This window comes from Penicillium citrinum (genome assembly GCF_028827155.1).
Source record: "Penicillium citrinum strain IBT 23319 chromosome Unknown utg000006l:1.0-3011923.0:1.0-3012962.0, whole genome shotgun sequence".
NCBI lineage: Eukaryota > Fungi > Ascomycota > Eurotiomycetes > Eurotiales > Aspergillaceae > Penicillium > Penicillium citrinum.
This window is the reverse complement of record NW_026622691.1, coordinates 1,322,114-1,338,997: the sequence shown is the minus strand read 5'-3', so window position 1 is coordinate 1,338,997 and position 16,884 is coordinate 1,322,114. Positions and strand designations below refer to the sequence as shown.

Genomic DNA, 16,884 nt, shown 5'->3' with positions numbered 1-16,884 from the left:
CTGATCAGATGGGTTCTAATCGGATGACCATCAACCACAGCGGATATCCGAATTCCCTTAAATCCGACGACGTCAACACTCTTCGTACCAGTGATTAGAATAAAGCGCCTAGGGTCCAAGCACTCCAATCCGTGGCCGTAGGTCTATCACAAAGCATATCAGACCTATAATTTTTCGAAATATGATCTAACTGCAAAAACACGAGATCAGAAACGGTCAAGGCTGGGTAGAAAGAGATTTGGCGAATCGCTCATGCGGAGATCGAGGCTGACCGCGCGGGGATGATCTCACGCCGCAGGAATGAGATCATCCCACAGCCACAAAACTAAATAGTCTCAAGTCAATTGATCGAGGAGGTTTACAAAGTATTTACTGTAACGCGCTAGAAATGAGAACTGGATATGTATAGGAAGATCTGTCGGTATTCATGGGGATATCTTGGTATAAAAAGAAAAGGAATAGCTAGATGGTCGAGAATCAAAGGATTGTTGCAAAAGAAGGAACTGTGCCAACCGGGGGGCACTTATGCCTCGTCTCAACGCCGCGCTTGCAAAATGAGTGGTCGTAGCAAAAAAGGTATATGTAGTGGACAGCCTTAACAGACGCTCTGCATCCAAGATAGGCGTGTCGATAAGAGTAGTCTAGGCAGAAACGCCAACCCAACGAGCAGGGACAGTATCATTGTCATCACCGTCCTCGTAATCTCCAGATAAGCGATTCGGGTTATTCCTCCGTGGAGGTAGCCAGATACGAGCCCGTGTAGGAATGTCTTCGCGTAGTTTGCCTCGGCGGCGCATGTTCATCTCAAGAACAACCATGCGAAGAAAGTCACTATTCTCGCGCGGTTCACGCTGGCGAGACAATGGAGGAACCTCCGGGTCGAAAGTGGTGTATTGATCACGATTCTTCGGGGCGACCACGTGGAAATGGTTACGCAGATTACCTCGGCCGCGAGAGCGACGATATGTCTGCATTTGGATAGAAACCGGACACGCGTGCGCCGGTTCCAACTTCTCATGTGGGTGGTCATGATAAACGTACATCTCTGCAGGAGATATAGGAGTCGGGTTATAATAACGTCTCAATGCAGGAGACGGCGGGTGTCGCATCGGCGCTGGCCGACGATCATCGGTGAGTTCGGGTGTGATGGTGAAGATGTTACGGGTGAGGAAATCTTCGGGCTGAACGGAAGGCGTAGCAAATGTCGACACGGACTGTGCTGCAGACTTGATAGCACGGAGTGACGCGGTAAGATTCGATTTGAATGAAGACCGAAGACGCGGAAAGGAGCCAACGGAGGCCGTTCGCTTCGAGTTAGACTCTTCCTTGTGAATTATCGGTTCATTGTGAATAATACAGTCTATAATTTCACCCTCTTGGATCTCGGTTTCAAGAAGAGGGTGATCAAAAGCACAGTCTTCGGATGGAGAATAGCGTAAACAACGTCGCTCTGATGGGCTCTTTTGACTATTTGGGGTTGGTGGAAGTATAGAACTGGAAGGCGAAGCCACATCTTGGTCGAGGGATGGCATCGAGTCACTGGATGCTGATTCGAGCGAGAATGGTATTTCGGTTTCGGAGTCATTGCCGGGGGTGTCCTTGTCGTGTTCCTCGTCTGGTGGACTGAGCAAAATATCGAGAGCAGAATTTCCAGTACTAGTCATCAGATCGTCATCCTTTGACTTGAGGTCTTCCTTCAGCATCCGGCTGAATTCCTCCACATGGTTACCTCGGGGAACCTTCCGAGGCCTCCGGTTGGACCAAGTTCGTCGAGGAACGGGAATGGCAGTTGCATTAAGCATTGAGGCGACTGAGGTGGGTATAGGTCGATCATTTGAGGAGGAAGAAGAAGACGACCGCCGAGACGAAGCAAATGCCTTGACGGAGGGGCGAGAACGCGTATCTCGACGAACTGAGGTATGGGAGCCACGTTTGGGGGGGGATGACCATGGGCGAAGCACCTGTCAATCTACCATCCTCGAAGGACTTAGGAGGATAGAAGCCTGAACGACGCAACACTGGCCGTGGACCATCTTCCTTGGTACTATAAGGTTGCATGGCTTTCTGTGGTGGAGCTGAGGTGAATAGAAAGGCTCTTGGGACCATCATCTTATTTGTTTCGAGTCATGCCAGATTGATATTTTCCAGCCAGACGGTAGCCAGATGAGGCACTCTGATCGAGCTTTTGGGCGAGATACATTGAAAGAGAAAATGGTGTTAAGATTCTCCCGCCTTCGAGGGAGTAAGGCCAGCCACAGGGATCCGTTTTGCGGCTGGAGAAAGTCCTAGAGATGGAGGCAAAAGGATGCTGAAAGCAAAATAGTGAGGTAAGGGTAGTGACCAGATGTATGGGATAGTTATAGATCAAGTCGAGAGAGATATGGAGTAACTCTTGAGGAGAATAGTAAGAAAGTGAAAGCGAGAAACGAAAGGGATTCAAGGGAAATTGGAAGATAAGGAAAGTGGTGATCTCAGAGATACTGCTTGGATAAGAGCGGGTAAGCGTCCTGTATTGGGCAGGTACGCGTGTGACGGTAAATTTGCGGACGATTGGTTACGCAGCACGCAAATGATTGGTGGACATGGGAAACTGAAGGGGGAAGTGCCCCGTTCAATGCCGTTCTGCCGGTGTTGTGTGAAGGGTATTGTGTGTATTGTGTGTGTGTGTGTGTTGTATTGTGTATTGTCCGCGTATGGTTACATTGGATTGTGACTTACCCCATATAGAATGTTCCCTCGGTGGATCCATCGAATCCGTCGAAATTCCTTTTCTGCCTTTGCTTCTTTGTTGAGACTAGCGTTTATTGGAGAAAGAATTGCAAGACAGTATAGTAGTAGGCTGTGTATGTATTTAGTCCATGCATATTAATATTTATTTATGTACTGTATGTTCATACGGATCACTTGTACACGTAGAATAATGTAGTGTCGCTTAGAAGTCATGAATTGTTTAAATATACTCCTCACCGGGACATTCCTTTGCTGCACACACACACATATTGTACACGCGATATATCCACACACCCATCCACACTGAAGACTTGTCGGTCAACCCTTAGAAGTGGGTCGTTTAAGGTTGAATTTAGTGCCGTGCCTGCAGATGGCTCCTAATATTTAGTCTTAAAGTGCGAAGAAATTTACTCCGTCTAATTTCCGGAAAGATTATCTTGCTTGTTGCTGAAAGAAGAAAATAAGAAACCAAAAAAAAAAAGAAAAGGGTTTCACAATATCGACAGGGTTTATAGCGTATTTTTGCAGATGACAGTACCGCAGTTGATTTGAAACCGCAGAATGTTTACAAATGCACCTTCGGGATCCGCCGGCATCGACCGATCGAACGGTCCAGTCGGGCGGGCGGGTGGCTGCAGATGTTTGAAAAGGTAAGGCGAAGAGACGACCAGCGTGGCATGGTGGACCTGTCCTAAGCGAGATGCAGCGGTGTAAACAATTATGTGCCTACCCAACCTCTTTGCTTTTCTTCAAGGGATAATTTGAAGTCTGATATTAGGCTCGTAATCTATACTATTATACTGTAGCTGGGTATTTGTATGTGTGTATACCGCTTTTATCTGATTCTACTATGTACTGATCAACACACTACATAATGTGTATTGTAACTGTGTGGAGTGTATTGTCTTATGTATGTAGGTACACTCCATACTGAATAACTCACTTTTGCGTCCAGCGGATTAAAACAAAATTTCTACATCCAGTTGTTAGTTGTTCTAACGTAATGGAACCCCTATTTGCGGATGGTAGAAAAAAAAGGAATCCATTTTTAGATCAAGACTTCATGTCTCATGTCACGTGATAGTGAGGAGCTTCGGTCACATGACATGCCATATCTGAGTAATGCTTAGTCATTTTTCTTATCATCCCGTCCAGGCCCGCGCGCAGGCGTTCCCCTCCCCGATTGGACTCCGATGCGACGCATCAGAGACCGACGATAACCCCCCGAATTGGTTTGCTCTTACATCCAATTACTCCAATTGTATTTTGAATAGAGGGGGCTTCTAGATCCTCCGGGTCTCTCTCTGTTTCTCCAAAGTCCCCGCCTCCAGTGTGGGTCAATCATCTATCCCGCGGGGTCAACTGTGACCGCATGCAGTATTTTGTCTGGGGAAGACCGACGGACATACCTCTCAACGTACATAGTAAGGGCTATTCATCTTGGCTGGACATGATGGCTGGTTGTTAGCGCTGGCCGATTTCGTCTACTCATTTTTACTGACATCGTTCCATAGCCCGTAGCCGTCAACGACTTCCCTAAGCCTCTTGTCGTGGCCGGTCGATAGACATCTGCTCTTTCTCACGCTTCTGAAAGATGGAATCCTCTTGTATCGATATCATTCAAAGCTGGACCATTCACCAAGGGCCACGACGTTGAATCGGAATGACATTCCGCGGAGAAAGTACCCCTCTCGAATCCTGAAGTCCCCACCTATTGCAGGACTTAGTAGATACCATGTCTGCGGAACCTGGTATGCCCAAAAGGCGCTGCGTCAGCACGGCCTGCATAGCATGTCGTAGACGGAAATCCAAGGTCTGTCCAGTTTTATCGGACTCTATTCAAATATGACGTGAGGATGAGGCTAATCCTCAAGGCTTAGTGCGATGGAAATCTCCCCAGCTGTGCTGCGTGTGCTTCAGTCTATCATACACCATGTCAGTATACCATACCATTCTAACCTTTCTGGCAATCTTTATTCTGACTATGTTTAGGTGTCTATGACCCAAATTCGGACCACCGGCGCAAGGGTGTTTATAAAAAGGATACGGATACTTTGCGAACGAAACATACCACCCTGCAGACCCTAATACAGGCATTGCTGAACTACGAAGAAGACGATGCTTTCGAGCTCGTGCGCCAAATCCGCGCTTGCGATGATCTTGAAGATGTTGCCCGGTCAGTCCTCTCCCAGGAGAAAGGGGCTGCGGCGCAGATGAAAGAAGCCATAGGCGAAGCCGTCAGCAATGAGAGCACAACTGAAGTTGATCAATTTGAAACTGAGCTATCGGGTAAAATGAGTGAACTCCTACTCGATGGTTCAAGAAAATTGATTGGTGGCACGTCTAACCTCATCTTTCTCCCACCTGGCTCGGAATTACATGAGCTCCCGACTGCGCAGGAAACGTCTACAGGCCCAGCTTCAAATGACATTTTGCCCGTGAGACGGTGGACACAAGTGACTGAAGACGAGTCATTAGTCAGTCATCTCTTGACAATGTATTTCACATGGCACTATCCATTCTTCACAGTTCTTGGCAAAGATATGTTCTATCGGGATTATGTTCGGGGTGTGTCAAGCCCTTACTGCTCATCCTTGTTGGTTAATTCCATGTTGGCACTGGGGTGCCACTTTACTACTCGACAGGGTGCATTTGCAGACCCTGAGAATCTTGCAACAGCAGGTGATCATTTCTTCAAAGAAGCCAAGCGAATAGTGCTGGAGAATGATGAACATGAGAATGCGAAACTTTGCACAGTTCAAGCATTCGCTCTCATGTCTGTGCGTGAGGCCGGATGTGGTCGTGAAGGCAAAGGCTGGGTTTATAGTGGACTCAGCTTTCGCATGGCGTTTGACCTCGGGTTAAATGTGGATGTGTCAACTCTCGGGGCACACAACTTGACTGAAGAAGAGATCGATGCAAGGCGAATCACATTCTGGGGATGCTACCTCATTGATAAGTAAGTTTCAAGTTCGTTGCATTCCCTTTGCTGCCTGCTATCCTGTTCGTACGAACAGTTTGGTCATTTCCTCTGTCGGTTCGAGCAAATCTAATATGGTAACAACAGGTGCTGGTCAAACTATCTTGGAAGACAGCCTCAACTTTCTTCCTCCAACACAAATGTGCCCAAATTCGAAGTATTTCCCACAGAAGAAGGGGCAGCATGGGCGCCATATACAGATACAGGTGCAGGCCAAGAGCATAGTCAGCCTTCTCGGATTCGAGCCGCTGCCTTACAGATATCGACCCTCTGTCAAATAAGCGGCGACCTGCTCGCGTTCTTCTACCATCCATCAGATGTAGAAAAGGCCCAGCCAAAGCAAATCGAGTTGAAAAAGCTCAGTGATGTCCATACTCGACTCGAGGCATGGAAAAAGCAGTTGCCCAGAGAGTTTGAGCCAAGAGAAGGACAGCTTCCCCAGATTCTAGTCATGCAGTATGTCCACCAAAAGTATATTTTTCCCAACCGTTTACTCACAACTACCCTAGCATGTTCAACCAACTTCTACTTATCCACCTCTATCGGCCGTTCTTGAAATATACCAAATCAAACACTCCTCTTCCATCACATGTCTCGCCCCGCAAAATATGCACTCAGGCAGCATCGGCGATCTCCAAGTTGCTGCGGATGTACAAACGCACTTACAGTCTCAAGCAGATCTGTAATATTGTTGTATACATTGCTCATACCGCCTGTACCATTCATCTTCTGAACCTCCCAGAGAAAAATGCCCAAAGAGATATCGTTCATGGTCTCAGAAATCTCGAGGAAATGGGAGAATGCTGGTTATGTGCTCGTCGTACTTTACGCATTCTCGAGATATCAGCAACTAAATGGCAAATTCAGCTCCCGGCAGAGGCTAGTTCCGTTTTTGAAAAAACCCATGTTAAATGGGGGTCTTGGGGGCTTTGGGATCAAGCTACATCGCCTACCTCAGTATCGGACGAGTCTCCGGCGACATCTTTCAGCAACATGAGTCCTTCGGTGAATAGCCCTGGGCGGTTCTCACCTGGAAATAGCAACATTCCTGGCTCACAGCGCTCAGAAAAAATCGCATCAAATCCAGCAGCCCTATCGGGAGTGTCCATGGGCCCTCAATACCCAGCCGCGACTGCATTTACGGCGTCGGTTCCGCCAATACGTGTTGCACGCCGGGTTTATGGAGCCCAGGTTCAAAGACCAGACTTCCCACCACCTGAGCCCACTTATCTAAGACCATTATCTCAGGTTGGTTACCAGATACCTACTGGGTTTGCAGGTTCAGGTCCGTCCGCTCCCTCGCCCATGCCAGGTAATTGGTACGATGCAAATGGTACTCGTATAGAAACTCAACCGGGAACCCCGGCATCGAACCTTTCGTCTGTGACTGGATTCAATGACCCCGAAAATCTTGTCAGAGAAAGTCAAGATTGGTGGACTCGTAATGCTGCTACGATGGATATCGGCGTGGAGAATTGGGCTCCTTGGAGTCCCGACATCCCAGCTTCGACCCCCCATTTGCAATATAACAGCAATCAACCAAATATAATGGCCATGGCTCCACAGCCAGGCGCATCAACGAATCCCGAAAATCAATCCGGAGTCCCAATCGGAATGCAGAATGCCGATTTATCGCCAGAGCATGGGTCTCCCGGGTTTGAGGGCCGTTGGACGTGATATATGTTTGGACTCTGGATAAAATTACGATATTTTTTCACAAGAATGTTGTGATGTAATTTAAGATATTGGTGGAAATTTTGTTTTCATGTCTGGTATCTATTGAGCCCGTGTTTTATATTTCATGATACCATATTTTTAGACGAGGTTTTCTGTGCTTCGAGTTGATAGCGTTTATATGCCCCAGTGCCTAGTAGATATTACTGTCGAATTTAATTGTAGTTGTCAGAAATTTTGGGAGAGAGCATTCTTCTCTTAGTTTTAAATTGTCCAGTCAAGGCTGAAAACTCCAGAAATGAAAAGTTATCCATCATGATCAATCATTAGTCACAACAAAAATATTAACACCAATTCACATAATGCAGTTTCAACCCAAGAAGCTTTCTGATAAGTATACTGACGAGAGGTAGCAGGGAAATGTATGCAAAGGATGGTATCACTGGTTCGGGTATTAGTATGTTTATACTGGAATTCATGGTCAAGTCATAGGTTCCACTCACCAAGAAATAATCGGCGACAGGCTTCTTCGCAGGCATACCCCTAGTATCCTGCGCTGCTGCTTCAAACACCCGATATCGCCGGCCAGGACTGACTACGGTGTTGAGAGAGTCTGCGCTCATAATCCCATTGCTGCGTCCATACTCCCCGTTACTGCGCGCCACAGTGCCGCCATTGCTAGCATCTTCGCCCAATTCTAGGATCGCAGCAACATTGCCGCAACGGTAACAGTAATTTGGAGCAGACCACACTGTAACAATGCCGCCATCGAACATTTCTTTATAACCCTCCATGACAAGCTGGTGGGCACGTGCGACGAGCGACAGGCCATTGAGGTGGTTGAATTGTTTCACGATATCCCCGCCGAAGAGGAAACCGGCACCTCGAGGGCTTAATCCCCAACCTTCAATTTCATCTGGGTCTGACCAGAGTAGATCACACATGGCTCCTTCGTGGGGAACTTCTTGTTTGCGATCAATTAGTCGAATCTTATCGACAGAGTCAATCAACGGTGAAAGTCCACCATGCACACAAAGCACAGCACCTGTGCGGCTTGTTGCTGCGCTACCATTACTATCTCCACCAGCACCGGTACCCGGTGCACCGGATCTTAAAGGTGCTCCTGTTTGACCAGGAGCTTGGGATATATCCCGCGGCGGAGAAATGTTTCGAGAATCGGTGGAAGCATCGGAGGAAGAACGTTGTCGCTGACGATAAGTACTCATGGTAACTTCACCCCGCGAGTTCAGAACCTCTGTTTCCAACTCGCTATCATCTATAGGCATAGTAGATTGAGTTGTATCATTTGCGGAGGACGCAGTGGGTTCCAGCTCTGAGCTAGCACCTAGCACGATTGCGCCCAGGGCCAGATAGTCGAAGACTTCACAGCAATACCGCCATACATTGGCGCTGCCGTATTTGCGAATACATTCATCGTAAAAGCCATAGACAGTCGTAATCTGCCGTGACTCATGATTACCGCGGATAAGGGTCATGCGATCGGGATATCGCACTTTAAGACAAAGGAGGAGGAGAAAGGATTCAAGTGAGTAGAAGCCGCGGTCAACAAAGTCGCCCATAAAAAGGTAGTTGGTATCTGGAACGTCGCCGCCAACGCGAAATAATTCCATCAAGTCATGAAATTGACCATGGATATCACCGCAAATAGTCACCGGCGCATCGACCGAAACGACATTGCCCTCTTCAATTAAGAGCTCACGAGCCTTGTAGCAAAGTTCACGGACCTGTGATTCGGGGATCAGGCGGCAAGCCCGCAGCTGCTCGATCGCCCTGCGAGTGAGAAGTCGGTCAGTAAAATAATGAGTCAAGGGAAGAAGAGCAATGGGAGATACCGGTCCAGGTCACTCATGGTGGTTGTCGAGGGAAAGGTGGGTAAGGGAAGAATGAAGCGGATGATAAACGGGGGCGAGGAAGCGGGGTTAAGCGAATCCGATCCTCAGAAGCAGTAGTAATTAATTCGCGGTAAGTTTCCTTCTCAGAAAGAAATCCAATCTCATCGTTGCGCGGCCATCTCCCAAGCTATTCTAAAGTCGAGAGAGCCAGGACCAGCGCGAGACAACGGAGGAACCGGCAGAATCACAGCTGACTCTTGCGACCGCGTCTACCCAATCATGCCGAGGGAAGATAAGATATGCTCTCGTCTGGCAGCGCGGGTAATCTCCCGGAAGAATAGTTGTTCCGCGCTTATCGAAGACACCCGCTTCCCAGTGGACTGCGACATCAAATCCCATGGTCTTGCGCCCGCAGATTCGTGCAACATCCAAGGTACTTTTTGAGGTTCACCATGGCCGAGGAGCTTTCTCCCCAAAAGACTTCTCCCGAGGAGTCATTCTTGTCACAGCCGGTTCGTGAAAAACAGTCATATCCTTGACTATTGGCAGTCCCCACTCATTGATGATACTACTGTAGAACTCCGATGCCCAGGGTCAACTCACTGCCGCCGTTGATGAGCTTTTGGACCAGCTGCAGGGTAAATTTGATAATGTATCAAAGGAAGTTTTTGGCAAATGTATGTTTGGAAACTATTTCCGCGGCAGTGTTGTACCATTGTCTCATATCCATATGTGAATGCTTACACTTGTTTCCTTCCAGTGGACGACATGACCCGCCGCCTGGACGAACTAGAGGCTTCTATGGCAGGATCCGCGAATGAAGCAGCCTCGGCGACTTCGGCGAAATGATGCGCTAATCTGGCCGAGCACTACATGATACCCGTTATTACCCCAGAGCGCCTTATCACCCTTTTTGAGACACGGTATCGGCTACCGTGGTTAAATTCCATAGTGTGTCACACAATATACCCTATCTGCACTTGTCTTTAATATGCCAGCTATAGATAGGATACATAGGTTTACCAGTATATATATTGATATCTAAACATTAATCTAATTAGTACATTCGCTAAACGTTTCTCTAGACGTTTACAGAGGCCAGAGCGCTCTAGTCAAGATCGACGGCCCTTTATACAGTATCGCGAACGGAAACATATTGACGAACTAATTCTGTGATATTAGAGTTACGTTAGAACTTGGTACCGTCGCAAGTGGTCTCAATGCCATGTTAGCCAACGGCGTGACAAGTAACATGCATGGTGCAAGAGAGATCTTGATGAGCAACGCGATGTTGAAAGCGTCCTGGTCTGTCACGGAAACCTGTACTATAGTAGTTGACTCTTTATCATGATTAGGTTCTGAATATTCAAGGATACAATTATACTCTTCCTAAAAGGGGATGAAAATAATCGTCAAATCATATTAATATTCAACCAATCGATTAGAAATTACCCTTCACGAATGTGGCTGTTGCTCACTACAGTATGCTGTCGTCTTACCGCCTTCTAATTTCTTGTCGGCCGTACTCGCGGGGCCTCAACCACGCTCGTCTTCCGCCATTGCGATCGCCGACTGCCCTCGGATTGTCCCCAACAATCCCGTCAGATCTAGTAGATATCAGTAGGGTTGTGGGAAATCCCAATTGATATTCGCCACGGTTTTTTTCATCTTGACGTCCGAACATATCTTATCTTTTTACCTCACCCTGAACCGTCCGATGGCCTGAGACCGAAAAAAAGTCGAACAGTCGACTACGCCTCTTTCCTTCGAAATTCTGTCTGATCTCGATCAATTACCTCTTTGACAATGCCACCACACCTCCACCCTCGTTCACGGTCGACGACTGGCCTTTTCGCCGGCACTCTACTTGCGTCCTTGCTGGTGGTCGGCATGCCACACGTTTTCCCTTGTCCGGCCCCTCGACGTACATTCGCCGATTCAGAGATGACAGTAACTGCCGATAATCAACAATTACCACGCCTTCGTCGTCGGAGGCGGAAAGATCTTGAAATGGACGCGGAAACCGCACGTCCCGGCCTCCCGACATCCTCCGCTCAGGTTGACGAGGAAGTCTCTACTTTTTTCCAGATGGAAGCGGAAGCTCAAAAGATGACACAAGTGAACCACGAGTGTCCGATTCCCAAACCAAAGGGCGTTATTGGTGAACTTTTGGGATTCCACAATACCCGTGGAGATCAGCGCCAGTCAACCATTTCCACTGAAGGGAGTCAATAAGGACGCGAGTTTCCATGCCCTAGTCTCTGGGACTTTCCTCCTTTGTCTTTCATTCTAATTTGCATATTTACCCTTTTCACTACTTGTTTTATGATACCATGGATTTGGAATTGTGGGGGAGATAGCGATACGGTGGCTGTTTGAATATTGGCATACATCCCGCCGCCGCAAAAAGCTATATTTGTGATACTCATGTATAAACTGTACAACAAGAATCGAACTTGAAGAACCGATATACAGAATAATGCGATATACTGTAAATAACCATCAAGTTGCCATTGAAATATCAGAATCTGGTTGCCGAAGCACGAGGATTGAAAATACATACTAGTAACGACACTCCATCTAATATTCACCCTCATTCTACAAGCTCAATTGATTAAAGACATTGATAACCAGCACATACTAAGCGTTTTAACTCTTTTATAAGAATGAATTTGCGCCGTGTCCCACATTCCCTGTTCAATCGATTGTGTAGCTGTTGTTGATAAGGTTGCTTGCTTCTCTGACACTCCACCCGCTAAAGCGGCTCCTCCATCAGGCCACCTTCAAACATTCCCCCTCAACCATTCATGTCGCAATGGGTCCCTGGACGCGCTTTATTTACAACGTGCTAACCCACCCACGGCATACCCAATGGATTGGACCATTACTTATTTTCGGTGACGCCGTGCTCTGCGCACTTGTCATTTGGAAGATCCCCTGTGAGTGCGCACCTCCGTTAGCTCGCAGACAAGACTAGACTAATCGCATCTATAACCAGACACCGAGATTGACTGGACAACTTATATGCAACAAGTGAAGCTTTTCCTCGATGGCGAACGCAATTACCCCTCTATCCAAGGCTCAACTGGCCCTCTCGTCTACCCTGCTGGCCACGTCTACATTTATGCCCTTCTCTACCACCTTACAGACCAAGGACGCGATATCCTTCTCGGACAGATCATATTTGCTGGTATATACTTGGCTACTTTGATTGTCGTCGTTGCTTGTTATAGACAAGTTCATGCACCGCCATATTTGTTCCCTCTCCTCGTTCTGTCCAAACGGCTTCATAGCATCTACATGCTGCGCTTGTTCAATGATGGCATTGCGGCCTTCTTCATGTGGATTGCAATTTACCTTTGGATGAAAAGGAAGCCTTTGCTCGCTGTCACGGCATGGTCACTTGGTGTCTCTGTCAAAATGACACTCGTTCTGCTCGCACCGGCCATTGCTGTGGTCAGCGTATATGACTCGGGTTTGGGTGGAGGTTTGGTCCAGGCCGTTGTGGCCTTCCAGCCACAGGTAAGCTAAACTATCTCTTTAATTCTGAACTGGTATTGAGACCCTAATTTTCGCAATCTACAGATGTTGCTCGCAAAGCCGTTTACTCGCAAAAATACTATTGGCTACCTCACTCGGGCCTTTGAGCTAACCCGGCAGTTTATGTTCAAATGGACGGTCAACTGGAGATTTGTTGGCGAGGAAACTTTCCTGTCAAAAGAATTCTCGTATGGTCTGCTTGCATTGCATATCTCCCTTCTGGGTCTTTTCTCAGTTATTTGGACAAAGCCGTCGGGCATGAATGTTTTCAACTTCGCCCGAGAACTCCTCCGCGGATTGAAGCCTCGCATCGTGCTCTCAAAGACCTTTATCATGAAGACGATGCTAATATCATTGGCAATTGGTATGCTTTGCGCCAGATCCCTGCATTACCAGTTCTTCGCATATCTGGCCTGGGCCTCTCCATTCATCTTGTGGCAGGCCAACTTCCATCCAATTGTGATTTATATTCTGTGGGCAGTCCAGGAATGGGCCTGGAATGTATACCCTAGTACCAATGCCAGCTCAGCAGCGGTGGTATTGTCTCTCGCCATCCAGGTATTTGGTGTGTTTACCGACAAGCTCGCGGTTGTGGATGGCAAGTGTGCAAATGTTGGTGATCGCACTAAGGAACACAGAATCACAGATAGACGATAGACATTAAATCGTCAATTCCATTTTTCATCCCCAACTTCATTTCACGCATCGGACTCGTCAGAAGAAGGCATTCTTCCCACGCGAGATTCCTCCTCGGAATCAGAATCGGAGTTGGCGGCTACGACTGGCTGCTTCACGAATTCCTTCGGCCTGTAAAGAGTAAATCGTCAATTTTCGCCTATCGTAAGTGCCACGGTGTCAGATCAAACGATTCATACCAGAATGGAGCTTTTCGCCAGGCCTTTTCATCCCGCACAATGTTGATGATCTCGCCACCAATTTTATTATCCCGTTCTTCCTGTGCCTTGGTATCGACCAGCAGATATGAACCACGCTTAATCCAGAATGTCGATCGAAACCTGGCTGGCAGCTCAACCAACATCTGAGACTTATCCGGGAATTCAATCTGATAGATGTTGTTGCCGGTGGCTTTCAGCGCCCGCGCAATGTAATGAGTTTCGGCAAGCTCATCTGGTGGAATCATGGTTTCCTCAGCCGTAGCCAGGACCTTTCGACGAGGCGGAGCCATAGCGATTCGAATATATAACGATTGGGGGGCGTTGACAAGGTAGAAGCTAAGCAACAAGGTACCGTGGGAGAATTTTTTTTTCCAATTTTGGCTTATCAGCGGGGCATCGATGACAAACCCCCGAAGTACAGTAAATCGGGGCCCCGCCTAATGGAGAAAGACCCCGACTTTAGCATGAATGGGAAAATTTGAAAAAAAGCTGGACGATGTACAACTTTCGGCGGTAATGAATCACTTGACTTGAATAATTTGTTGTGCTCTTGGCAACTCATCACTATACACTCGTGTTGCTTGCCTCTATTTAGCTATTTAACACCGTCCAAGTCTCCCAAAAGCTGTCAAGACAACAGCTTATCGAATACGTTCTTTGCCGAGACATTCGAGACTTCTATAATGGCAGCTTCAAGACTCGGATCTTTCATAGAGATTGAGAGCTTTTCACGGGCCTCCACTCCCCCGCCTGCAGTGCGGAAGGATAAGCAAGGTGTTACGCAGTCCCCGTCAGATTATGAACTCAATGAATTTCAGCCACAGAAAAGCTCAACCCCGGTGACAGTTGAGCCAGTATCGAAGTCACCAACAGGCGCATCGACGCCAGTACTACCTACTACGCCAAGCGTATTAGAAAGCCGTCCACCATCCACAAACGTCAACGATGAGGCTGCAGAGTGTGCCCCAGATCGAACCAATCCCTCATGGAAGACCAAATGGCGGCTATTAAGCGTCTGCCTCATTAACTTCGGAAATGGGATGAACGACAGTGCCCCGGGTGCCCTGATCCCATACATTGAAAAACATTATGGCATCGGGTATGCCGTTGTATCGCTGATCTTCGTGACCAATGCCCTCGGGTTCATCTCTGCAGCTCCTGTCACACACGCCATCGAGCTTAAACTAGGCCGATCGAAAAGCTATGTACTCGCCATGGCTTTGCTCGCCGTCAGCTATGTGGTCATCATCTGCCAACCGCCTTTTCCGGTGGTTGTCACCTGTTTCTATTTTCTAGGATTCGGCATGGCCCTCAGTTTGGCTCTAAGTAACGTGTACTGTGCGAACCTGGCCAATGCAACTACAGCTCTGAGCTTCGTTCATGGAGCATATGGCATCGGAGGTACTGTTTCACCACTGTTTGCCACTGCTATGGTATCAAGTGGTATACGCTGGTCGGTCTTCTACGCTATCACCCTGGCCTTTTGTCTTTTCAATCTCGTCTACTCTGCGTGGGCATTTTTCAATTATGAGAATGACACACCATCGGAACCACAACGACCCCTACACCAAACAAACTCTCGTACTACCAGTATCGCGGACGAAGCTATGACCCGAGTACAGCTCGTCAAAAAGGCCATCAAGAATCGGACTACTTTGCTAGGTGCCTTGTTTATCTTCGCTTACCAGGGAGCTGAGGTATCTACTTCTGGATGGGTTGTTTCCTTCCTCATCAGCTACCGAAATGGAGATCCCTCACGGGTTGGATATGTCAGCGCAGGTTTCTGGGCTGGAATTACAGTCGGTAGATTCGTGCTCACCCACCCGGCTGCCAAGCTAGGCGAAAAGATTGCAGTTGTCTTGATGATAATCGGCGCTGTGATCTTTCAGCTGATGACTTGGCTCATCCCAAATGTCATTGGAGAAGCTGTTACAACTGCAATTCTCGGTCTCTTACTTGGGGCGGTCTATCCGTGCGCCACTGTAGTCTTTACGAGACTCCTCCCACGGAGCATGCACATGTCTAGTCTAAGCTTCATCAGCGCCCTTGGCAGCAGTGGTGGAGCGGTCTCGCCCTTTTTTACCGGTATTCTTGCTCAAAATGTGGGGACGATGGTGCTGCATCCTATTTGTATTGGTCTGTATGGGGTTATGGCTACCAGCTGGTTGTTGCTACCGGAGATTTCGAAGAGATCTGAGTAAGGGTTTCAAAAGGATCTTTCTGAACTCATATGTGGCTGTGCACATGATCTGGTATGATAGGGCTTGAATGCATCTAGACTTTCTGGTTTGAAGGAAGTCATTTGTGATTTTGAGCGTTATCGAGGCGATGTAATGTCTGTATTCCAATTTCGACTGACTTGTGGGATAGGGCATGGCTGGGTCGTTCTGCCTGACATGCATGCTTCATCAATCCCGATTAAGTAGGCTGATTAGCCAAGATTGGTTGATCGTCATTAAAATTCATTAGACAATAGGAAATGAGATGATCTCAAGATAATCTTGGATTATGGCAACCAAACGTATCAGACTACACAGAACCTGGGAATCGGATTGATTCAAGGGCTGCCCGTGTGAAAAGTCTTACTTACTTTATAGTACGACTCGTACATACTATGACTACAAAATAGTAGTAGCTATATGCATGATGATAGTTACTCATGTTATCTAGTGACTGACGACTAGTCAGTACTTCCACAACCCTGACAGTGTGGGTATCCTCCACACTTCTCAGGCTAAGGAGCCGATGATTCTACATCGGGGCGGTATCAGACCATTTCAAGGTTTGACAATCAACCGCGGAAACGAATGATGTCGAAACAGGTGGACAAGTTGAAGAACATGATGCGAAGAATGTGTGCGATGTAACCGAATCGAAAAAAATCACCATGTATGCGGCAAGGAGACAGAACGGTCGCACGCCGGAGGCGATCAACGTGCGGTGACGAGGCGACGAGTCGCAGGTATCGTTGTTCCGTCCACTTCTTTCAGTTCAACTCTGTACGACTGACGGCATCGCCGGCCATGCTGAGACATTCTGGGCCCGATATCTACCAATCACGGGTCTGGGGCCTCGGCCGGGGCTGTGGTCATCATTCATGTATAGGCAGTATGCGTGAGAGTTTTCCGAGTGGAAGCAAGTGCTAATCCAAATCCAGAACCTTTGTATGTGTTCTATCATGTATTTTTGGTAGGCATTATGGTGTTGTTGT

The 16,884-nt window shown here is 47.7% G+C and overlaps 8 protein-coding genes across 8 annotated transcripts; 5 read left to right on the top strand and 3 right to left on the bottom strand.

Moving 5' to 3' along the window:
• Positions 1–641: 641 nt before the first annotated feature.
• N7469_007028 (uncharacterized protein) lies at positions 642–2,109 on the bottom strand (the record flags this gene model as incomplete). The annotated part of the gene is made up of 2 exons (XM_056645946.1): positions 642–1,912; positions 1,962–2,109. The coding sequence occupies 2 exons, from the start codon at positions 2,107–2,109 to the stop codon at positions 642–644; spliced, it is 1,419 nt and encodes a 472-aa protein (XP_056499387.1).
• A 2,356-nt stretch (positions 2,110–4,465) lies between these two features.
• Positions 4,466–7,387, top strand: N7469_007027 (putative C6 transcription factor (NirA); the record flags this gene model as incomplete). The annotated part of the gene is made up of 5 exons (XM_056645945.1): positions 4,466–4,543; positions 4,611–4,665; positions 4,723–5,689; positions 5,798–6,166; positions 6,220–7,387. The coding sequence occupies 5 exons, from the start codon at positions 4,466–4,468 to the stop codon at positions 7,385–7,387; spliced, it is 2,637 nt and encodes an 878-aa protein (XP_056499386.1).
• Positions 7,388–7,823: 436 nt separating this feature from the next.
• On the bottom strand, positions 7,824–9,254 carry N7469_007026 (serine/threonine-protein phosphatase; the record flags this gene model as incomplete). Its single annotated transcript, XM_056645944.1, has 3 exons — positions 7,824–7,826; positions 7,888–9,175; positions 9,238–9,254. 3 exons carry the CDS (start codon positions 9,252–9,254, stop codon positions 7,824–7,826), a joined length of 1,308 nt encoding a protein of 435 aa, XP_056499385.1.
• A 435-nt stretch (positions 9,255–9,689) lies between these two features.
• On the top strand, positions 9,690–10,086 carry N7469_007025 (heat shock factor-binding 1 family protein; the record flags this gene model as incomplete). Its single annotated transcript, XM_056645943.1, has 3 exons — positions 9,690–9,749; positions 9,815–9,914; positions 9,998–10,086. 3 exons carry the CDS (start codon positions 9,690–9,692, stop codon positions 10,084–10,086), a joined length of 249 nt encoding a protein of 82 aa, XP_056499384.1.
• A 957-nt stretch (positions 10,087–11,043) lies between these two features.
• On the top strand, positions 11,044–11,472 carry N7469_007024 (uncharacterized protein; the record flags this gene model as incomplete). Its single annotated transcript, XM_056645942.1, has 1 exon — positions 11,044–11,472. The coding sequence occupies one exon, from the start codon at positions 11,044–11,046 to the stop codon at positions 11,470–11,472; it is 429 nt and encodes a 142-aa protein (XP_056499383.1).
• Positions 11,473–12,052: 580 nt separating this feature from the next.
• Positions 12,053–13,434, top strand: alg3 (dolichyl-P-Man:Man(5)GlcNAc(2)-PP-dolichol alpha-1,3-mannosyltransferase; the record flags this gene model as incomplete). The annotated part of the gene is made up of 3 exons (XM_056645941.1): positions 12,053–12,176; positions 12,236–12,759; positions 12,823–13,434. The coding sequence occupies 3 exons, from the start codon at positions 12,053–12,055 to the stop codon at positions 13,432–13,434; spliced, it is 1,260 nt and encodes a 419-aa protein (XP_056499382.1).
• A 41-nt stretch (positions 13,435–13,475) lies between these two features.
• N7469_007022 (putative eukaryotic translation initiation factor eIF1a-like protein) lies at positions 13,476–13,963 on the bottom strand (the record flags this gene model as incomplete). The annotated part of the gene is made up of 2 exons (XM_056645940.1): positions 13,476–13,584; positions 13,653–13,963. 2 exons carry the CDS (start codon positions 13,961–13,963, stop codon positions 13,476–13,478), a joined length of 420 nt encoding a protein of 139 aa, XP_056499381.1.
• A 393-nt stretch (positions 13,964–14,356) lies between these two features.
• N7469_007021 (putative MFS efflux transporter) lies at positions 14,357–15,874 on the top strand (the record flags this gene model as incomplete). The annotated part of the gene is made up of 1 exon (XM_056645939.1): positions 14,357–15,874. One exon carries the CDS (start codon positions 14,357–14,359, stop codon positions 15,872–15,874), a length of 1,518 nt encoding a protein of 505 aa, XP_056499380.1.
• Positions 15,875–16,884: the final 1,010 nt, after the last annotated feature.